This window comes from Macaca thibetana, chromosome 20, assembly GCF_024542745.1.
Source record: "Macaca thibetana thibetana isolate TM-01 chromosome 20, ASM2454274v1, whole genome shotgun sequence".
Taxonomy (NCBI): Eukaryota; Metazoa; Chordata; class Mammalia; order Primates; family Cercopithecidae; genus Macaca; species Macaca thibetana.
In genome coordinates, this window is record NC_065597.1 from 67127895 (window position 1) to 67144317 (window position 16423).

Below are 16423 nucleotides of genomic sequence, written 5' to 3' on the forward strand. Positions count from 1 at the left end.
GGAAGAAAAACCTGGCAGGAAGCAAGAACCTCGGCTGGATTAGCAAGTGACCAGAGTCAAGCCATCAAAGGACCTGGATAAAAGGATGGAGATCACTCGGGGAGAGTTTAAATACAGGCAGCTTAAGTGGTAAGAGACCTAAAGTGAGTGATCAAAGACGACTTCAGAATCACAGCTCGGCAGGCCCTGGGAGCTGTTAAGCCGGAGAATCAAGGGCTGCTGGGAGGGGAGGGGAGGGGTTTGTGTAGAAACAGCAAGGTTTCACCTTCAGGGCGGAAGGCCAGGGTCCCTGAGTTAGAGAATTCAGTAGCGGGTAGGACCTTAGAGCACAACCATTGTTTTTTTTTTTTTTTTTCCATTTATTTTGAAATAACTATAGGCTCGCAGGAAGTGGCAAAAATAGTGTATAGAGTCCCTTGAACCCTTCACTTATCTTTCCCCAGTGGTGACATCCTACATAATTGCAGTACAATGTCAAAGCTAGGAAATCCACATTGCAATACTGCTAAACTACAGATCTTATCTTTGTGTGTGTGTGTACAGTTTTGTGCAAATTTCTGCCATGTATAGATTTGTGCACAGCACAATCATGAAGCAGAACTTTTCCATCACCTCAAAGGAGCTCTATGTAACTACGCTTTGTAGTCTTTTTTTTTCTTTTAAACAAATAGAGTCTCACTCTGTTGCCCAGGCTGGAGTGCAGTGGAGTGAACATAGCTCACTACAGCCTCAACCTCCTGGGTTCAAGTGATGCTCCCACCTTAGCCTCCCTAGTAGCTGGGACTACAGGCACACACAACCATGCCTGGCTAATATTTAAATTGTTTTGTTTTGCAGAGATGGGGTCTTGCTGTGTTGCCCAGACTGGTCTCAAATTCCTGGCTTCAAGAGATCCTCTTGCTTCAGCCTCCCAAAGTGCTGGGATTACAGGTATGAGCCGCTGTGCCTGGTTCTCCTTGTAGCCCTTGCTTGACCACTGGCAATTACTCATCTGTCCTCTACCTCTGGAGCTCTGTAATTTTGAGAATGTTATATGTAAGTGTAATCATACAATATAGAATTTTTGGAGACTGGCTTTTCTTCACTCAGCATATTTGCTGGATACCTTTGAGATCCAACCACGTTGTTGCATTTGTTCGTTTTCATTGCTGCGTAGTATTCCATGGTTCTGATGTAGTACAGTTTGTGTATCCAGTAACCTAGTGAAGGACATTTGGGTGGTTCTCAGTTTTGCACAATTATGACCATGGGTTTTACATTTGGTACATGAGCTTGAATGGAGAAGTTTAATAAAACACCCCTAGAAACACACTGTTAAATTTTATTTCGGAGTGTTGTTTGAGATGCTCTCATAACATCAATTGTGCTATTCTATGAAAGGTTTTGAAAAGACAAATTTCTGTCCTGCCTCACAGACAGAAAGTCAGTGTTTCTTGTCAATCTTTACTATGGTTAAATCTGAGGATACTGGGAATGTTGTCACTGATAGACTTTCTGTCATTGCTTTGGCCACCAGGAAGTTGAGTTTGGGGCCAACTGTTTATTTGTGGAATTCTCTTCTTATGCAGTGCTCACCTAATTTGGCCTTGACATAGTCATCTTTGTTTTTTTACCTTAAATATTATTTTTAAGTATAACAGTATAGAGAAGGCTACACAGTGTAGGCTAAGCCACTCCCTCAGTCAGGGTCCCACCTTTACTAGGGGCTGGAGCTTGGATTCAAACACATGGTGTCTGACGAACTTATTTGAAGAACAGGCTTTTCAGAGGGTCCTGCTTGCAGCCGTTCCAGGAGCGTGAAACTTGCATTTCCCCTGCCTCATGAAATTAACAAAGTCTGGCCAAATATTTTGGCCAGAGTCTTGTTCCTGGTTCTTGGTTCTGGTAAAAACCAGAATTCTAGGGGATCCTTTCTTTGGAGAAAAAAATCCTCCAGTGCTAGAGACCAGACCATGTTTCCTGGGAGACCCATAGTTCAGTAGAACAAGAAAGAGTGAACGAACAGGATGGCAAGAGACCTCTGTCACCTTTGCTAGACTTTGAACTCCTTTAGGGTCAAAACCATGTATCATTCATCTTTGTAGTTCTGCAAATCAAGTACAAGGTGAGGTGCAGAATAGCTGTGCCCAGTAATGTTTTGCTCACTCTTCTTCTACTGTGGTTCTCTCAGGAGGAGAGCAGTGGATGTTCTATCCTATGGGTTCAGGGAGGACCACAGGGTGAGGAAGGGGATGAATTGCTCTAGCAGCCACAAGCATGTGTGGATACGGGAGTGGGCAGGAGGTGGACCTTCAGAGCCCCAAGAGCTGGAGTGTTAGGAGGGACCAGTTTTTTGTTGTTGTTGTTTGTTTCTCAGACGAAGTTTCGCTCTTGTTGCCCAGGCTGGAGTGCAATGGTGTGATCTCGGCTCACTGCAACCTCCGCCTCTGGGGTTCGAGCGATTCTTCTGCCTCAGCCTCCCGAGTAGCTGGGATTACAGGCATGGACCACCATGCCTGGCTAATTTTGTATTTTTAGTAGTGATGGGGTTTCACCACGTTGGTCAGGCTGCTCTCAAACTCCTGACCTTGTGATCCGCCCGCCTTGGCCTCCCAAAGTGCTGGGATTGCAGGCATGAGCCACCGCGCCCGGCCGGGAGGGACTAGATTTGAGATTCCAGGGAACACAAACAAAATTCTGGGGCACTGTGATGGTTAATATTAAGTGTCAACTTGATTGGCTCGAAGGATGCAAAGTATCGTTTCTGGGTGTATCTGGGGATTTCTGGCTGTTGCCAGAAGAGGTTATCATTTGAGTCAGTGAACTGGGAGAGGAAGACCCACCCACAACGTGGGTAGGCACCATCCCATTGGCTGCCAGCAAGGTTAGAAAAAGCAGGCAGAAGACGGTGGAAGAAGCTGACTCGCTGAGTCTTCTGGCCTTCATCTTTCTCCCGTGCTGGATGCTTCCTGCCCTGGAACATCAGATTCCAAGTTCTTTAGCTTTTGGACTCTTGGGCTTACACCAGTGGTTTGCCAGGGGCTCTTGGGCCTTTGGCCACAGACTGAAGGCTGCACTGTTGGCTTCACTGGTTTTGAGGTTTTGGGACTCGAACTGAGCCACTACTGGCTTCCTTACTCCTCAGCTTGCAGACAGACTGTGGTGGGACTTCACCTTGTGATCATGTAAGCTGATTCTCCTGAATAAATTCCCTTTTATGTATTCATCTATTCTATTAGTTCTGCCCTCTAGAGAACCCTGACTAATACAGGTAAAAGTTCTGTTACATACTTTTCATCACGGCAAGTAAGTCCATCAATTCAGCCACCACCTGAGCACACAGACACAGAACCCCACATACAAAAAGACAGTCACTACCGTTTCCTGTTACAACTGTCTCTCATACACGTCCACACACACACACGAAGGAAAATATATCTTGGAATAAAAGGTTGAACTTTAAACAGAATGCATATGAACTTTCTTATTTTTCTCAGTTCACAGAAATCTCACTTTGAGATCATGCATTCTTTTTTTTTTTTTTTGAGACGGAGTGTTGCTCTTGTTGCCCAGGCTTGAGTGAAGTGGCTCGATCATGGCTCACTGCAACCTCTGCCTCTGGGTTCAAGTGATTCTCCTGCCTCAGCCTCCCTAGTAGCTGGGACTACAGATACCAACCACCACTTCGGGCTAATTTTTGTATTTTTAGTGAGATGGGGTTTTGCCATGTTGGTCAGGCTGGTCTCGAACTCCTGACCTCAAGTGATCCACCCACCTTGGCCTCCCAAAATGCTGGGATTACAGGTGGGAGCCACCACCCTCGACCTGAGATCATGCATTGTTTTTTTTTTTTTTTTTTTGAGATGGAGTCTTGCACTGTTGCCCAGGCTGGAGTGCAGTGGCACGATATCGGCTCACTGCAAGCTCCGCCTCCCGGGTTCATGCCATTCTCCTGCCTCAGCCTCCCAAGTAGCTGGGACTACAGGTGCCCGCCACCATGCCAGGCTAATTTTTTGTACTTTTAGTAGAGACGGGGTTTCACTGTGTTAGCCAGGATGGTCTTGATCTCCTGACCTCGTGATCCACCTGCCTCCGCCTCCTAAAGTGCTGGGATTACAGGTGTGAGCCGCCGCCCCTGGCTGGATCATGCATTCTTAATGCAGGCAACAACTGGATCTCTCTCTCTCGCTCTCTTTGTTGAATTGGAAGATGCTTTATTTCTTTTGAACACTAGCTCCTCCACCAACTGTATAAAATTGAAATATTTCACATGGTCATTCCCATCAGTTAAAGTAAAACAAAGCATTTTCCATATGTGGGTGTATATTTTTTTTTTTTTTATACATCCATACACGGCATTTTTTAGCTCACTTCTCTACGGACAAGAAAAAGGACAAAAAAATGCGTATAAGATTTCATCTTTGCTCAGATAATTGGCTCTTGTGGGGGGGTGAAAAGGTGTTGGATAATACAATGGTTTGTGGCCCTGCAAAGGGTCACAGTACAGAAACAGATACACAGTGCACCTGTGCTATTATTTCAAGGGTGTGTGTGGGGTGACGATTAGGAAAAAAAGTTTGAAAGACGCATCAGGGAGGTAATAATAATAAAAGGTTGTAAAGCCATGCCGTACATGGCTAGTATCTGAGAATCATTGACCTTGACTGTAGGAAACTATAGACATGTCACCCAGCACTCAAGAAACACGCATTATAACCGCCAGAGTTTGCTATGGGCCAGGCACACTGCCAAACCCTTTAAATGCATCATTTCACAGCAACCCTGAGAGGCAGGAACTCATATTATCTCCTTTTCACAAATGAGAAAATCCGGGGGTGGAGAGGCTAACTAAGCCACTTACTCAGTTCGGGTCCCACCGTTACTAGGAGCTGGAGCTTAGATTCAAACTCACGGTGTCTAACTAACTTATTTGAAGAACAGGCTTTTCGGAGGGTCTTGCTTGCAACCGTTCCAGGAGCGTGAAACTTGCATTTCCCCTTCCTCATGAAATTAACAAAGTCTGGCCAAATGTTTTGGTCAGAGTCTTGTTCCTGACATTTCTATCCCTGGACTGGGAATCATTTCCACAGCCCCAGCAAATCCAGATGTTGGAGGTCAAAAGAGCAAGCCACAGGCCCATCAAAGGAACGACGGGCCTCCCAAGCCCAGCAATTAAGAGGGGTTTCTCAGCTGTGAACTTGCCTGTTGGCATCCTGATGAAAGTCTCTCATGGTAATTAAATAACCATGACTGTGGTTCGCACTTCCCCGAGACTTCGCTCAGAGGCCACGCAACGATCTCTTTCTGCCTGAGAAGACAACCTTGCCAACCTTTGTGTTCCGTAAAGAAAGTGTGCCGGCTGGGCGCGGTGGCTCACGCCTGTAATCCCAGCACTTTGGGAGGCCGAGGCGGGTGGATCACAAGGTCAGGAGTTGAAGACCAGTCTGGACAAGATGGTGAAACCCTGTCTCTAGTAGAAATACAAAAATTAGCCAGGCGTAGTGGCGCGCACCTGTAATCCCAGCTACCCAGGAGGCTGAGGCAAGAGAATAGCTTGAACTCGGGAGGTGGGGGTTGTAGTGAGCTGAGATTGCACCGCTGTACTCCAGCCTGGGCTACAGAGTGAGAGTCCATCTCAAAAAAGAAAAAAAAAAAAAGAAAGAAGGAAAGAAGGAAAGAAAGCGTGGCTTTTCAGGGGCAATGGGAATGCATTTCAGGACAAGGAAGGACCTCCATGGAGACAGAATCTGGTCTAGAGTTCTTGCTTAACCCCTTTGGAGAAATCCTGGTTGATACATTCCGCCCTTCCTTACGCCTCATCCTCCACACAGCTGCTGGGATGGTGTCTTTAATGCAAAAATCGTGACACCTTTCAGCTCAAAAATTCCTTGACGACTCCCCCTTTCCCCCAGCCATATTTGCCATCAGTGATACCACATGATCCCTCAGCAGAATCCCAGAAAACAGCCTGAGAACACGTACCTGCAGCAACCATTATATGCAGACTGGATAAACATTCTAATGGGTCTTGTACATACAGGTATTTTATGTAATGCTTAGATACATTTACCCAAGGCTCAGTTGGCTGTGGCCTTCCCCTGTCCTCCCAGCTAGCTTTAGAAATAAACGCAGCCCAACCAAATAAGAACAAGCAAAAGCTATTTATTCAGAGCTTGCCGTAGCAAGGGAGTCAGCCAGCATCACTTGCGTTTTGGCAGACACTCAAAGGTAGATAGAGGAGAGGGAAACCTTTATTGCAGAAGGAAAAGAAGACTCGGTGTGCTCTGATTGGAGCTGTTGTCATGGGGAACCTGAAGGTGGGATAATTAGAAGTGGTCATCTGCTGTGATCCGGTAGGGGTGTCTGTTTAGCTTTCTTGGGTTTATCCCCAGTTGGATGCAGGGACAAAAATTTTAGGGAAGCTGTCAGTTATTTTTGGAATCCTGGGCATTTGGGACCGATTGTTACTGCGGTTGTTGCCTGGCTTCCTGAACCAGTTGCTACATAGAGTGAGCGGACTGTCTACAAGTCTGACTTACAGAGAGCGGGCTGGTGCCCTGGGCTGGTTCCTGTAGATACTGTCCGGGCTGGTCGTTGCAGATAGTTGGTTCAGGGTTCTATATAGAATCTGGCCACTGACGGTACATTCAGTCTCTCAGGTAAACACGTAAACCTAAAGAGATCACATGAAATTCTTGGCTCCTCATTTATAAATGTTTACAATTACTGACAGGTGACAATTAGAAGGAATGCAAATTATCTGTGTTGATTTACTTAACAGTTTGAAATGAGTTAAGGGATTCTTTAATGTATACACAATCAATCTTAAACATCGTGGTGCATGTAAAAGTGTTCATCGAGATTGTATGTATGTATTTATGAACATTTATGCTCTTAATGTAATTGTTTTATTCATTTTGAACATTTCTTTTTTGTTTTGAGACAGGGTCTTGCTCTGTTCCCAGGCTGGAGTGCAGTGACGTGATCATAGCTCACTATAGCCTCCATCTGCTGGGCTCAAGTGATCGTCCCACCTCAGCCTCCAAGGCAGATGGGACTACAGGCACATACCACCACACCCAGCTAATTTTTAAATTTTCTGTAGAGATAGGGTCTTGCTGTGTTGCCCAGGCTGGTCTCAAACTCTTAGGCTCAAGCAATCCTTCTCCCTCAGCCTCCCAAAGTGGTGGGATTACAGGCATGAGCCACCATGCCTAGCTGAGCATTTATTTATGAAATCAAAGGTTTCAGAATTTGAAGAAGGGTAAAATATATAAGAAACCGATGAAACCATAGACGAAATGGTCATATAGTAGGAGAAGGGAGATAAGGTAGCTCACTACTTCTCAGAGTGTGGCCCCTGTGGATCAGTGGCATCAGCCTCATTTGGGAATTTGTTAGAAAAGCAGATTCTCAGGCCTCACTAATGATCTACTGAATTAGAAACTCTGAGAATGACGCCCAGCAATCTGTATTTGAGTAGCCCTCTGGGTGGTTCTGATACACATGAATATTTAAGGACCACAAACTTAGATTAACACATCAAAATGTAACTTGACAGCAATAGATGATGATGATGGTGATGATGATTTTTTTTTTTTTTTTTAATACAGAGTATAACTCTGTTGCACAGGGTGAGTGCAGTGGTATAATTACAGCTCACTGCAGCCTCAACCTCCTGGGCTCAAGCAATCCTCCTACCTCAGCCTCTCGAGTAGCTGGGACAACTACAGGCATGTGCCACTATGTCTAGTTATTTTTTATTTTTTGTAGATAAGGGCTCTTGCTATGTTGCCCAGGCTGGTCTTGAACTCCTGGATGCAAGTCATCATCCCACCTTGGCCTCCCAAAGTGTTGGGATTACAGGTGTGAGCCACTGAGCCTAGCCAACAATAGATTAGTGATCAAGAACATAGGAGAAAGAGGAGAACAACTAGAAAGAAAAGAGAAAGGGTGCAGCATAGGCCTGATTAAACAAAAGACAGGAGCATCCGATAAAACAGGTCCACGAGTTATAACCACACTGGCAACATGCACTGTGGAAACTGCATTTCAATGCCAAGCCTCACAAGATAAGATATTAGGGAGAGAGACAGAGAGAGAGAGAGAGAAAAAAAAAAAAAAAAGGAAAGATGTTGAGGAGAGAAGAGTAACCACTTGGAATAGACACATTCATATTTTATTGATATCTCTGAGGGGAGCAGTGTATGTTTTGCTGGGCACAGCTATTTTTCAAATGTCTGTAAATTTGATTGGGTTGAACAAAGTACAAATTAATTTAAATGCATCACTGAACTTACTATGACTTTTGCTGTCATGTGTTTTTCTCAGTCGATTTGCACTGAGACTACTGCCATGAAATCTCTGAACACTGAAAAGGGGTCCCCCTATGTAAAACAGTTATAGACCAGTGGCCTGTAGGGCAAAGTCTAAACTTATCAGCAAGGTCTGTTCCTAAGCATCTTATGAGCTATCCTTCCTTGTCTCAACATGTTGGTTGTCTGCTGACTGCTCATTCACATGTGTCTTGTAGCAATATCAAGTCACTTGACGTTCTTAAAATTCAGCACGTTTTGTTTCTTCTGCTAGTGAACTCCTACATATCCATTAAGACTCTGCTCAAATATCACCCCCTTTACTTCCCAGTAAACAATGTACTCCTTGAGTGAGGAGACCATGTGTTTTCTTCTGTATCTGCACAGGACCCAGCTTAATGCCTGGCTCAGTTAATGCTCAACAAATATTTGTTGAGTATTCATTTGCCACTTAGACACTTGTTACTTATCCAAAAGGTGTGCTTGTCTGTTAAATAAGACATAAAGCAAGCATGAGAAGGCTTGCATATATCCTTTACTTGGTCTTTGCAGTTTGCCTATATAAAGTTGTTGCTATTAATGAGTCAGTAAATGGGAAACAGAAAACAAAAACAGCAACAAAATCACAGTGAAGGAAAAAGAAAATCAGTCAACAAAAACAAAACCTAGGCTAATACTGTTGTTATTGTTTATCATGGCATTTAGCTTTGAGCTTCCTGGCAGTCTAGGTGAAAGGAAAATATTGGATTACATAAGCCAGTTTGACCAGTGAATCACAGTGGTTTATGAAGAGAGATGCATGGTTTTTTACACAAGGAATTTACTGTGTAGGTTCCTATGTTATTGACAAAGTGTTAGGTTACTCCAGTAGCTATAGAGAATATTTATTTGTTCATTCTTCAAATATTCTTTCAGCACGTGTCCTATCCTAGACATTGTGCGGATCTTGGGCTATAGAAATGAGTGATACGTTCACATTCTACAGGAGGAGAGACACAGGTGGATTCATGCAATATAGGGTGATACAGTCCATGTTAGAAGGAAGGTCAGGAGGGTCTAGGAGCCCAAGGCAGAAACCTTGGCTGTCATTGAGAAAGGAAGGCTCTGGGGAAGAGAAGACATCTGAGCTGAGTTTTAAAGAATGAGTTGGGTTGGCCAGATGAAGTTTCAGTGGAGGGGTGTCCTGGTAGATAGAACATCAAGTGTAAAGTTTTGGAGGAATGAAGCATGGTGCAAGGTGCAGCATTGCATGATGCAAGCGACTCAGTCACACTAGGGCACTTGGTGGGGAGGGGAAGCAGGTGAAATTGACAAGGTAACAAGCAAGTGCCACACCGTGAATTATCCCCAGTGACACCAAAGGACCTTGGTCTTTGCGTTCTGCAGGGCAGGGTAAGGGGGAGCTATAAAAATAATTTAAATAAAAAAGGGACATAGTCTAAGTTATGTATTTAAAGATGAACAAATGTTCCTCATGCCGTCTCTCCTTAGTCCCCCACTGGGGCCCAGCTTTGCTCTGTAGGCAATCTGCCTGATCCTAAGTTTCTTCGCTATGAGGCCAAGCACTTCGGAAACACTGAAGCCTGAACTGACATCAATTATGCTGAAAGGGGGAAAAATTAATTAAAAGTTTTCGAAGGGCCGTGTTCTGTATTCTTCTCTATTTTCGTGTTATCAGCAACGCTGCCTTTTCTCCTGGCTGGGAGTTATTACAGTATAACATTTTCATGTTGCTTGTAGGGTAATTATGTCAAATATATGGGAGATGATAAGCGGCAGTTTGTATTATTCTGTGATTAATCTCCATACATTCTGGCATTTCAATCTGGTCTAAGAAGACTACATTTGCTAAACTCTGGTGCAGAGGGAGGATGTGGGGAAGAGCCGGGAGGATTGGCGAGTCGAGACTGAGGAGATTCTGGTTGGAAATATCCCAGTTCCCTCAAAGAACCCACCAACCCCAGGCTCCAATTCCCCTGTTCCTTCCAAGGCTCATTAAGCGTAGTGCTTCTGAAAGTGCACCTGGCTTGCTTGTGTACAAAGCACACTCCTACCCCCTTTGCTGGCCTCCCCCACCCCAAACCCACAGAATCAATATTTAGAATGTTATAAAGCCAAGGAATTTACATTTCCTACCACTCCCTGCCAAATCGTTCTTACATGTTTAGAATTTTTGAAAAGCAGGTCTAGCTCTGTCAGACCCAACCCTTTGCAAACCTGAAATCGGATATGAAAGTTTTCCAAGATGGTGCTGGAGGAGCAGACTTGGGAATTTAGAATGACCTGGGATGACCCAGGGAGACCCTTGCATCTCCTTATCTGGGCTTCTTTAAAAATGTGAAATAGATGGAACTGGTTTATTGTTACCCAGAGGTAGGATAAGGCATCTCTTGCAAGATGTTAGAACAGGGAAAAGAACATTTCAGTAGAGGTTCTAGACACAAAGTTTGGGAATGAGCCCTGCAGTTGGAACAGAGTCTGAAGCAGGAGAAATCTTGGCAGGGAAAGTAGAGGGGTGCCTGGTTTCACATCCTCTTTGGTCAAGGGACCCCCCCGCCCTGAATCATCCTCAACATCTCAACCAGAGAGGGTGATAGCAGACGACTTCTCCAGGCACACAATGCTGTGCTTCTGCTGCATTTCAACCTAATGTTGGGGTGCTTTTTTTTTGAGACGGGTCTCGCTCTGTCACCCAGGCTGGAGTGCAGTGGTGCGATCTCACCTGACTGCAACCTCCACCTCCGGGGTTCACGCCATTCTCCTGCCTCAGCCTCCCCAGTAGCTGGGAATACAGGCTCCCGCCACCACACCCGGCTAATTTTTTGTATTTTTAATAGAGGCGGGGTTTCACCGTGTTAGCCAGGATGGTCTCGATCTCCTGACCTCGTGATCTACCCACCTCGCTGGGATTATAGGCGTGAGCCACCGCGCCCGGCCAGTGTGCTTTTTCTTGATCACCACGCTGTTCTGGTTTCTGAAAGCTGCCTCGCAGGGTGGTGGATCCCTTAGAGGTAAGGTTCATATGGGGCCTCTGTGTTACATCTCTCTAAGCCATTCCCATTGGGGCCGGACCCCTTTCGTCCTCACCAGCGTGACCTCTTGGGCCCTGCAGCATTCCAGATTCTTCCCAGTTCCCAAGTGGAACCCTCTGCCAAGTAACCCCTTACACAGACAGGCAAGGAATATTGTGGCTTATGTTGAGTTCTCTTTAGTTTATGATTTATTGATGGAGAGTATGAAATTTTCATTAAAACAGACTGCTGTTTCTCACTCATTTGTCACATTTTTAATTTGTATTTTAAAACATTAATAAAACTGACACAATTAATTATTTTTCAAAATGTCAAATATATTGAAGATATGGGACTGGAATGAAGCTTCGTGTTGTAGCAGAAGGAGGCATTGGTTCAAGAAAATGATCTCCTGGTTACACTGAGATCTTTCCCCTTCCTGAACCTTATGGTCAGATAAATTGTCTCTGAGTTCTTAACAGATATCACTGTTTACAAAGTACTTTCATTTAAAAAAAACTCCTGAGATATTGTCCAGTAGTGCTTGGGGCAGTCCTGGGTTATGTCTGTGGTCTTAGTGTTATTAATAATGTATCCCTGGACTGTCCTCATTTGTATGACAAATTGTATGATGTTCTGAGTCTAAGACTGTAAGGGGTCTTGAGTTAAACATAACTGGTTCATGTCCTTGGTAGCCACATGACCTCAAGCCTGTTTCCCCATTTGTAAAACGCAGAAAATAATAGCACTAGCTTCATGGTATTGTCATGAGTTTAGATGAGATGATATAATATGCCTGGCATATAGCAAGAGATCAATATACGATTGCTGCCACCCTATTTGTGGCCATTATTATCATTAGACCCTGCATAGGGCCGGTCCCGACTTTGCTTTCAGCCTCACCTCACTCTACACTCCCCGTTGCAGCCTCTCTCTGGCAACTGTGGACTTCTTTCAGTTCCATGTGTATGTCTTTGCCACAGGGACTTTGCACCTGCTGCTTGATCTTTTAACCTGAATCCCTTCTCAGCTCAAACATTATTCCCCAGGGAAGCCTGCCCTGCTCTCTCTCATTAGATCAAGTCCTGTCGTCAGCTCTTGAAACATCCTACATCTCTCTTCTGTAACTATTGTCATTGTCAAAATTTAGCAGTTATTCGTGTGATTCTTTGGTTTATGTTCATCTCCCCCTCCAGTCTGTGAGTTCCAAGAAGATAGGAACTATGTCCGTCTTTGCTTACCACTGGTTCCCAGTACGCAGTGGAATGCTGAGCTATAGTGAGTGGTCAATAAAAATTGGTTCAATGAGTGAATTGAATTTCACTGCTTCCTGACTCATCAGTTCTACTTCATCTGTTCCTATTAATGCCCAGGTCTCCCCGTCTTTTTCTGTATCTTTCACTGACTATCCAACCTTGGATAAAATGGGTGCTATTATAACAGTAATAATAGCTGAGATTTTTGGAGTGCTTGCTCTATACCAGATATTTTACTTGCATTATTTTATTGGAGACTTATGACAATCTGATGAATTCAATGCAATCATCATGACTCTCATTTCACAGATGAGGAAACTGAGGCTGAGGTAATGATATCCAGCAGGTGAGTGACCAGCTGGGATTCCCGCACAGATGGCTGGACTCCAGAGCTCTTGCCTCTAGCTGAGACTGTTCTGTTCCTCCTGTAAACTATTTTATGAGAAAATAGTTCATCACTGTATCCTTAATCTCCAGCCAAGTGTCTGGAATATAAGGAGTGCGATAAATATGTACTCAATAACTTGATGTTTGAATGAATAAATATATTCTGATTATAAAATGCCATATTTGTGGCCCAGCATGGTGGCTCAAGCCTGTAATCCCAGAACTTTGGGAGGCTGAGGTGGGTGGATCACCTCAGGCTGAGGTCAAGAGTTCAAGACCAGCCTGGCCAACATGGTGAAACCCCATCTCTACCAAAAATACAAAAATCAACTGGGCATGGTGGCACCTGCCTGTCATCCCAGCTACTCTGGAGCCTGAGGCAGGAGAATTGATTGAATCTGAGAGGTACAGGTTGCAATGAGCCAAGATTGTGCCACTGCATTCCAGCCTGGGTAACAGAGCGAGACTCTCTCTAAAAAAAATAAAAAAATAAAATAAATAGCATATTTGTGAGTTGTAATTTTTTTAAAGTTACTTCCATTTTTTTTTCTTTTTTAGTTTAGTTTTCCTGTCACAATCTGGGATCGCCATGGAACATGTGACCTATATGAATAATGTCTGTCTTATTTGCGGTGGTGAATAAATATTTAAGAATCCCCGGGCCAATTGCACGCACGGTGCTTCCAGCTGGTATAACCTGGAATCCCAGGTTGGGATCTGAAAGAGTGAAGACTCAGGAGTAATTTTCCTCTGAAGGGAGTCGGGGCGTGGGAGGATGGAAGGAGAAAGTGGTGTGAGGCTGCGGGGAAGATCTGCCCAGGCATCTGAGCCTGCGTGCAGGAGGCAGAGCCCTCCTTTGGGTTTGATGAGGGTAAGAGAGAGAAGGAGGCTCTGCGGAGCTGAAGCAGTCACTTGGGCCAGGGCAAGTGTTCTGGGTAAGTGGGTCTTGGGTTGGGATTCGGCTTTTAGCTTCCCTACCTCCCACCCCTCAATTCCCTTCTCAGAGGAAAAGGACCACTGAATCTTGTGTCTTCCAGATCCCATCCTGGAATTCCAGATCATATCAGCTGGAAGCACCCTGAGGGCAGTTGGCCCAGGGATCCTCAAACATTTATTCAGCACCACCCACAAGGCAGACGTTGTTCATATGGATCACATGTTCCATGGCAATGCCCAGATTGTGACCGAACACCCAAACTGAAAAAAGTGGAAGTAACTAAAAATATCGCAACTCACAAGTATGCTATTTAATAATCAGAATGTATTTATTCATTCAAACATCAAGTTATTGAGTACATATTCATCGAGCTCCTTATATTCCAGGCATTTGACTAGAGGTGGAGGATACAGTGATAAACTGTTTTCTCAAAGACACAAATAGATACACTATAAACGATATAATTTAAATATCACACAAATTTATCTACTGTATACAAATAAAATACATACATACACACACATATGCAATGAAGTATATACAACATGAAAACACAGCATGGCCGGGCGCGGTGGCTCACGCCTTTAATCCCAGCACTTTGGGAGGCCAAGACGGGTGGATCACGAGGTCAGGAGATCGAGACCATCCTGGCTAACACGGTGAAACCCCATCTCAACTAAAAATACAAAAAATTAGCCGGGCGCGGCGGCGGGCGCGTGTAGTCCCAGTTACTCGGAGGCTGAGGCGGGAGAATGGCGTAAACCCGAGAGGCAGAGCTTGCGGTGAGCCGAGATCGTGCCACTGCACTCCAGCCTGGGGACAGAGCAAGACTCCGTCTCAAAAAAACAAAAAACAAAGAACAACAAACAAAAAAACCCCACAGCACACTCATTCTTTGTCTAGGTTCATGCAGTCATGTGGTCTAAAATTCCGTGGGAGCTACAATAGGGTACACAATGACCCTTCTCTCTCCTCCCTCGGGTCTCTGTCTGCCCCCTGTCTTATCTCCCAGCACAACCGGCACCATCAATTCTTTGGTTTCCCCTCCAGAGCAAATACGTTTATCTTTTTTTTTTTTTTTTTTTTTTGAGATATGATCTTATTCTGTCACCTAGGCTACAGTGCAGTGGAAAGATCATGGTTCACTGCAGCCTCGGTTTCCTGGGCTCCAGTGAACCTCCTACCTCAGCCTCCTGAGTAGCTGGGACTACAGGCAGGCACCACCATGTCCAGCTAAGTTTTTTTTTTTGTAGATACAGAGTCTCACCATGCTGCCCAGGCTGGTCTCGAACTCATGGGCCCCAGAAATCTACCTGCCCTGGCCTCTCAAAGTGCTGGGATCACAGGTATAAGTCACCACACCCAGTCTCAGGGCAAAAATGTTTAAATATTGCCCCCCGCTGCCCCCGCCACAACACCTTTCTTTTTCTTTTCTCTCTTGTTTTACACAAATGGGAGCAAAGTAAACAGTGTTCTAACCTTGTCTTTTATGCGTATACACATCTTGGAGCTGGTTCATATCAGTACACAAAAAGCTTTCTTGTTCTTTTTTACAGCTGCTTTTTGATAGCTCCACAGATGTCAATGGTGAATTATTAACAGGAAATCAATAGAATGGAAAACTTCTGCAGGGCTTTCCTGTTATGGAAAGAAGTTCCTGGTATAAAACAGAATGGGGGAGAAAACCAGATTGTAGTTTTACACCATATGATATATGATATTATCATGGTTATGAAAAATAGAATCTACACATATATGTGAATAGCTATATGGATTGGGAAGAATGTTTATTAAAATACTAACATCAGTTATATCCCAGTGGCAGATTTATTGTCACGTGTGTGTGTGTGTGTGTGTATATACACACACACACGTACCATATATATATATACACACACACACACACACAGTGTTTTTTTTTTTTTTTTTTGAGATGGAGTCTCGCTCTGTCATCCAGGCAGGAGTATAATAGTGTGATCTTGGCTCACTGCAACCTCTGCCTCCCAGGTTCAAGCCATTCTCCTGCCTCAGCCTCCCAAGTAGCTGGGACTACAGGCATGTGCCATCACGCCGGGCTAATTTTTGTAGTTTTAGTAGAGACGGGGTTTCATCACGTTGGCCAGGCTGGTCTTGAACTCCTGACCTCAGGTCATCTGCCTGCCTTGGCCTCCCAAAGTGCTGGGGTTACAGGTGTGAGCCACCATGCCTGGCCTGTTTTTGTTTTTTGAGACAGGATCTCACTTTGTTGCCCAGGATGGAGTGCAGTGATGCATCACAGCTCACTGCAGCTTCAATTTCTGAGCACATGCGATCTTCCAGCCTCAGCCTCCCAAGAAGCTGGGACTACAGGCATGCACCACCACGGCCAGCTAATTCTTACATGTTTTGTAGACATGGGGTTTCATCTTGTTGCCCACGCTGGTCTCCAACTCCTGGGCTCAAATGATCCTCCCACCTTGGCCTCCCAAAATGATGGGATTACAGGTGTGACCCACCACACCTGGCCTGTATTTTTAATAAAAGTAAAAATGGGTGATT

The 16423-nt window shown here is 44.7% G+C and overlaps 2 protein-coding genes across 2 annotated transcripts in view; one reads left to right on the top strand and one right to left on the bottom strand.

Moving 5' to 3' along the window:
• Nucleotides 1–14881, bottom strand: part of PMM2 (phosphomannomutase 2) — a 278683-nt gene extending 263802 nt beyond the window's left edge. The window contains exon 1 of the mRNA XM_050774515.1: nt 14878–14881. The gene's annotated coding sequence lies outside the window, so the exon portion shown is untranslated. The remainder of the gene's footprint in view (nt 1–14877) is intronic.
• The window catches only part of TMEM114 (transmembrane protein 114), a 996508-nt gene extending 980812 nt beyond the window's left edge, over nt 1–15696 (top strand). The window contains exon 3 of the mRNA XM_050774546.1: nt 15442–15696. Within this exon, the coding sequence (XP_050630503.1) occupies nt 15442–15452 (11 nt within the window). The 3' untranslated portion in view covers nt 15453–15696. The remainder of the gene's footprint in view (nt 1–15441) is intronic.
• The last annotated feature ends 727 nt before the right edge of the window (nt 15697–16423 follow it).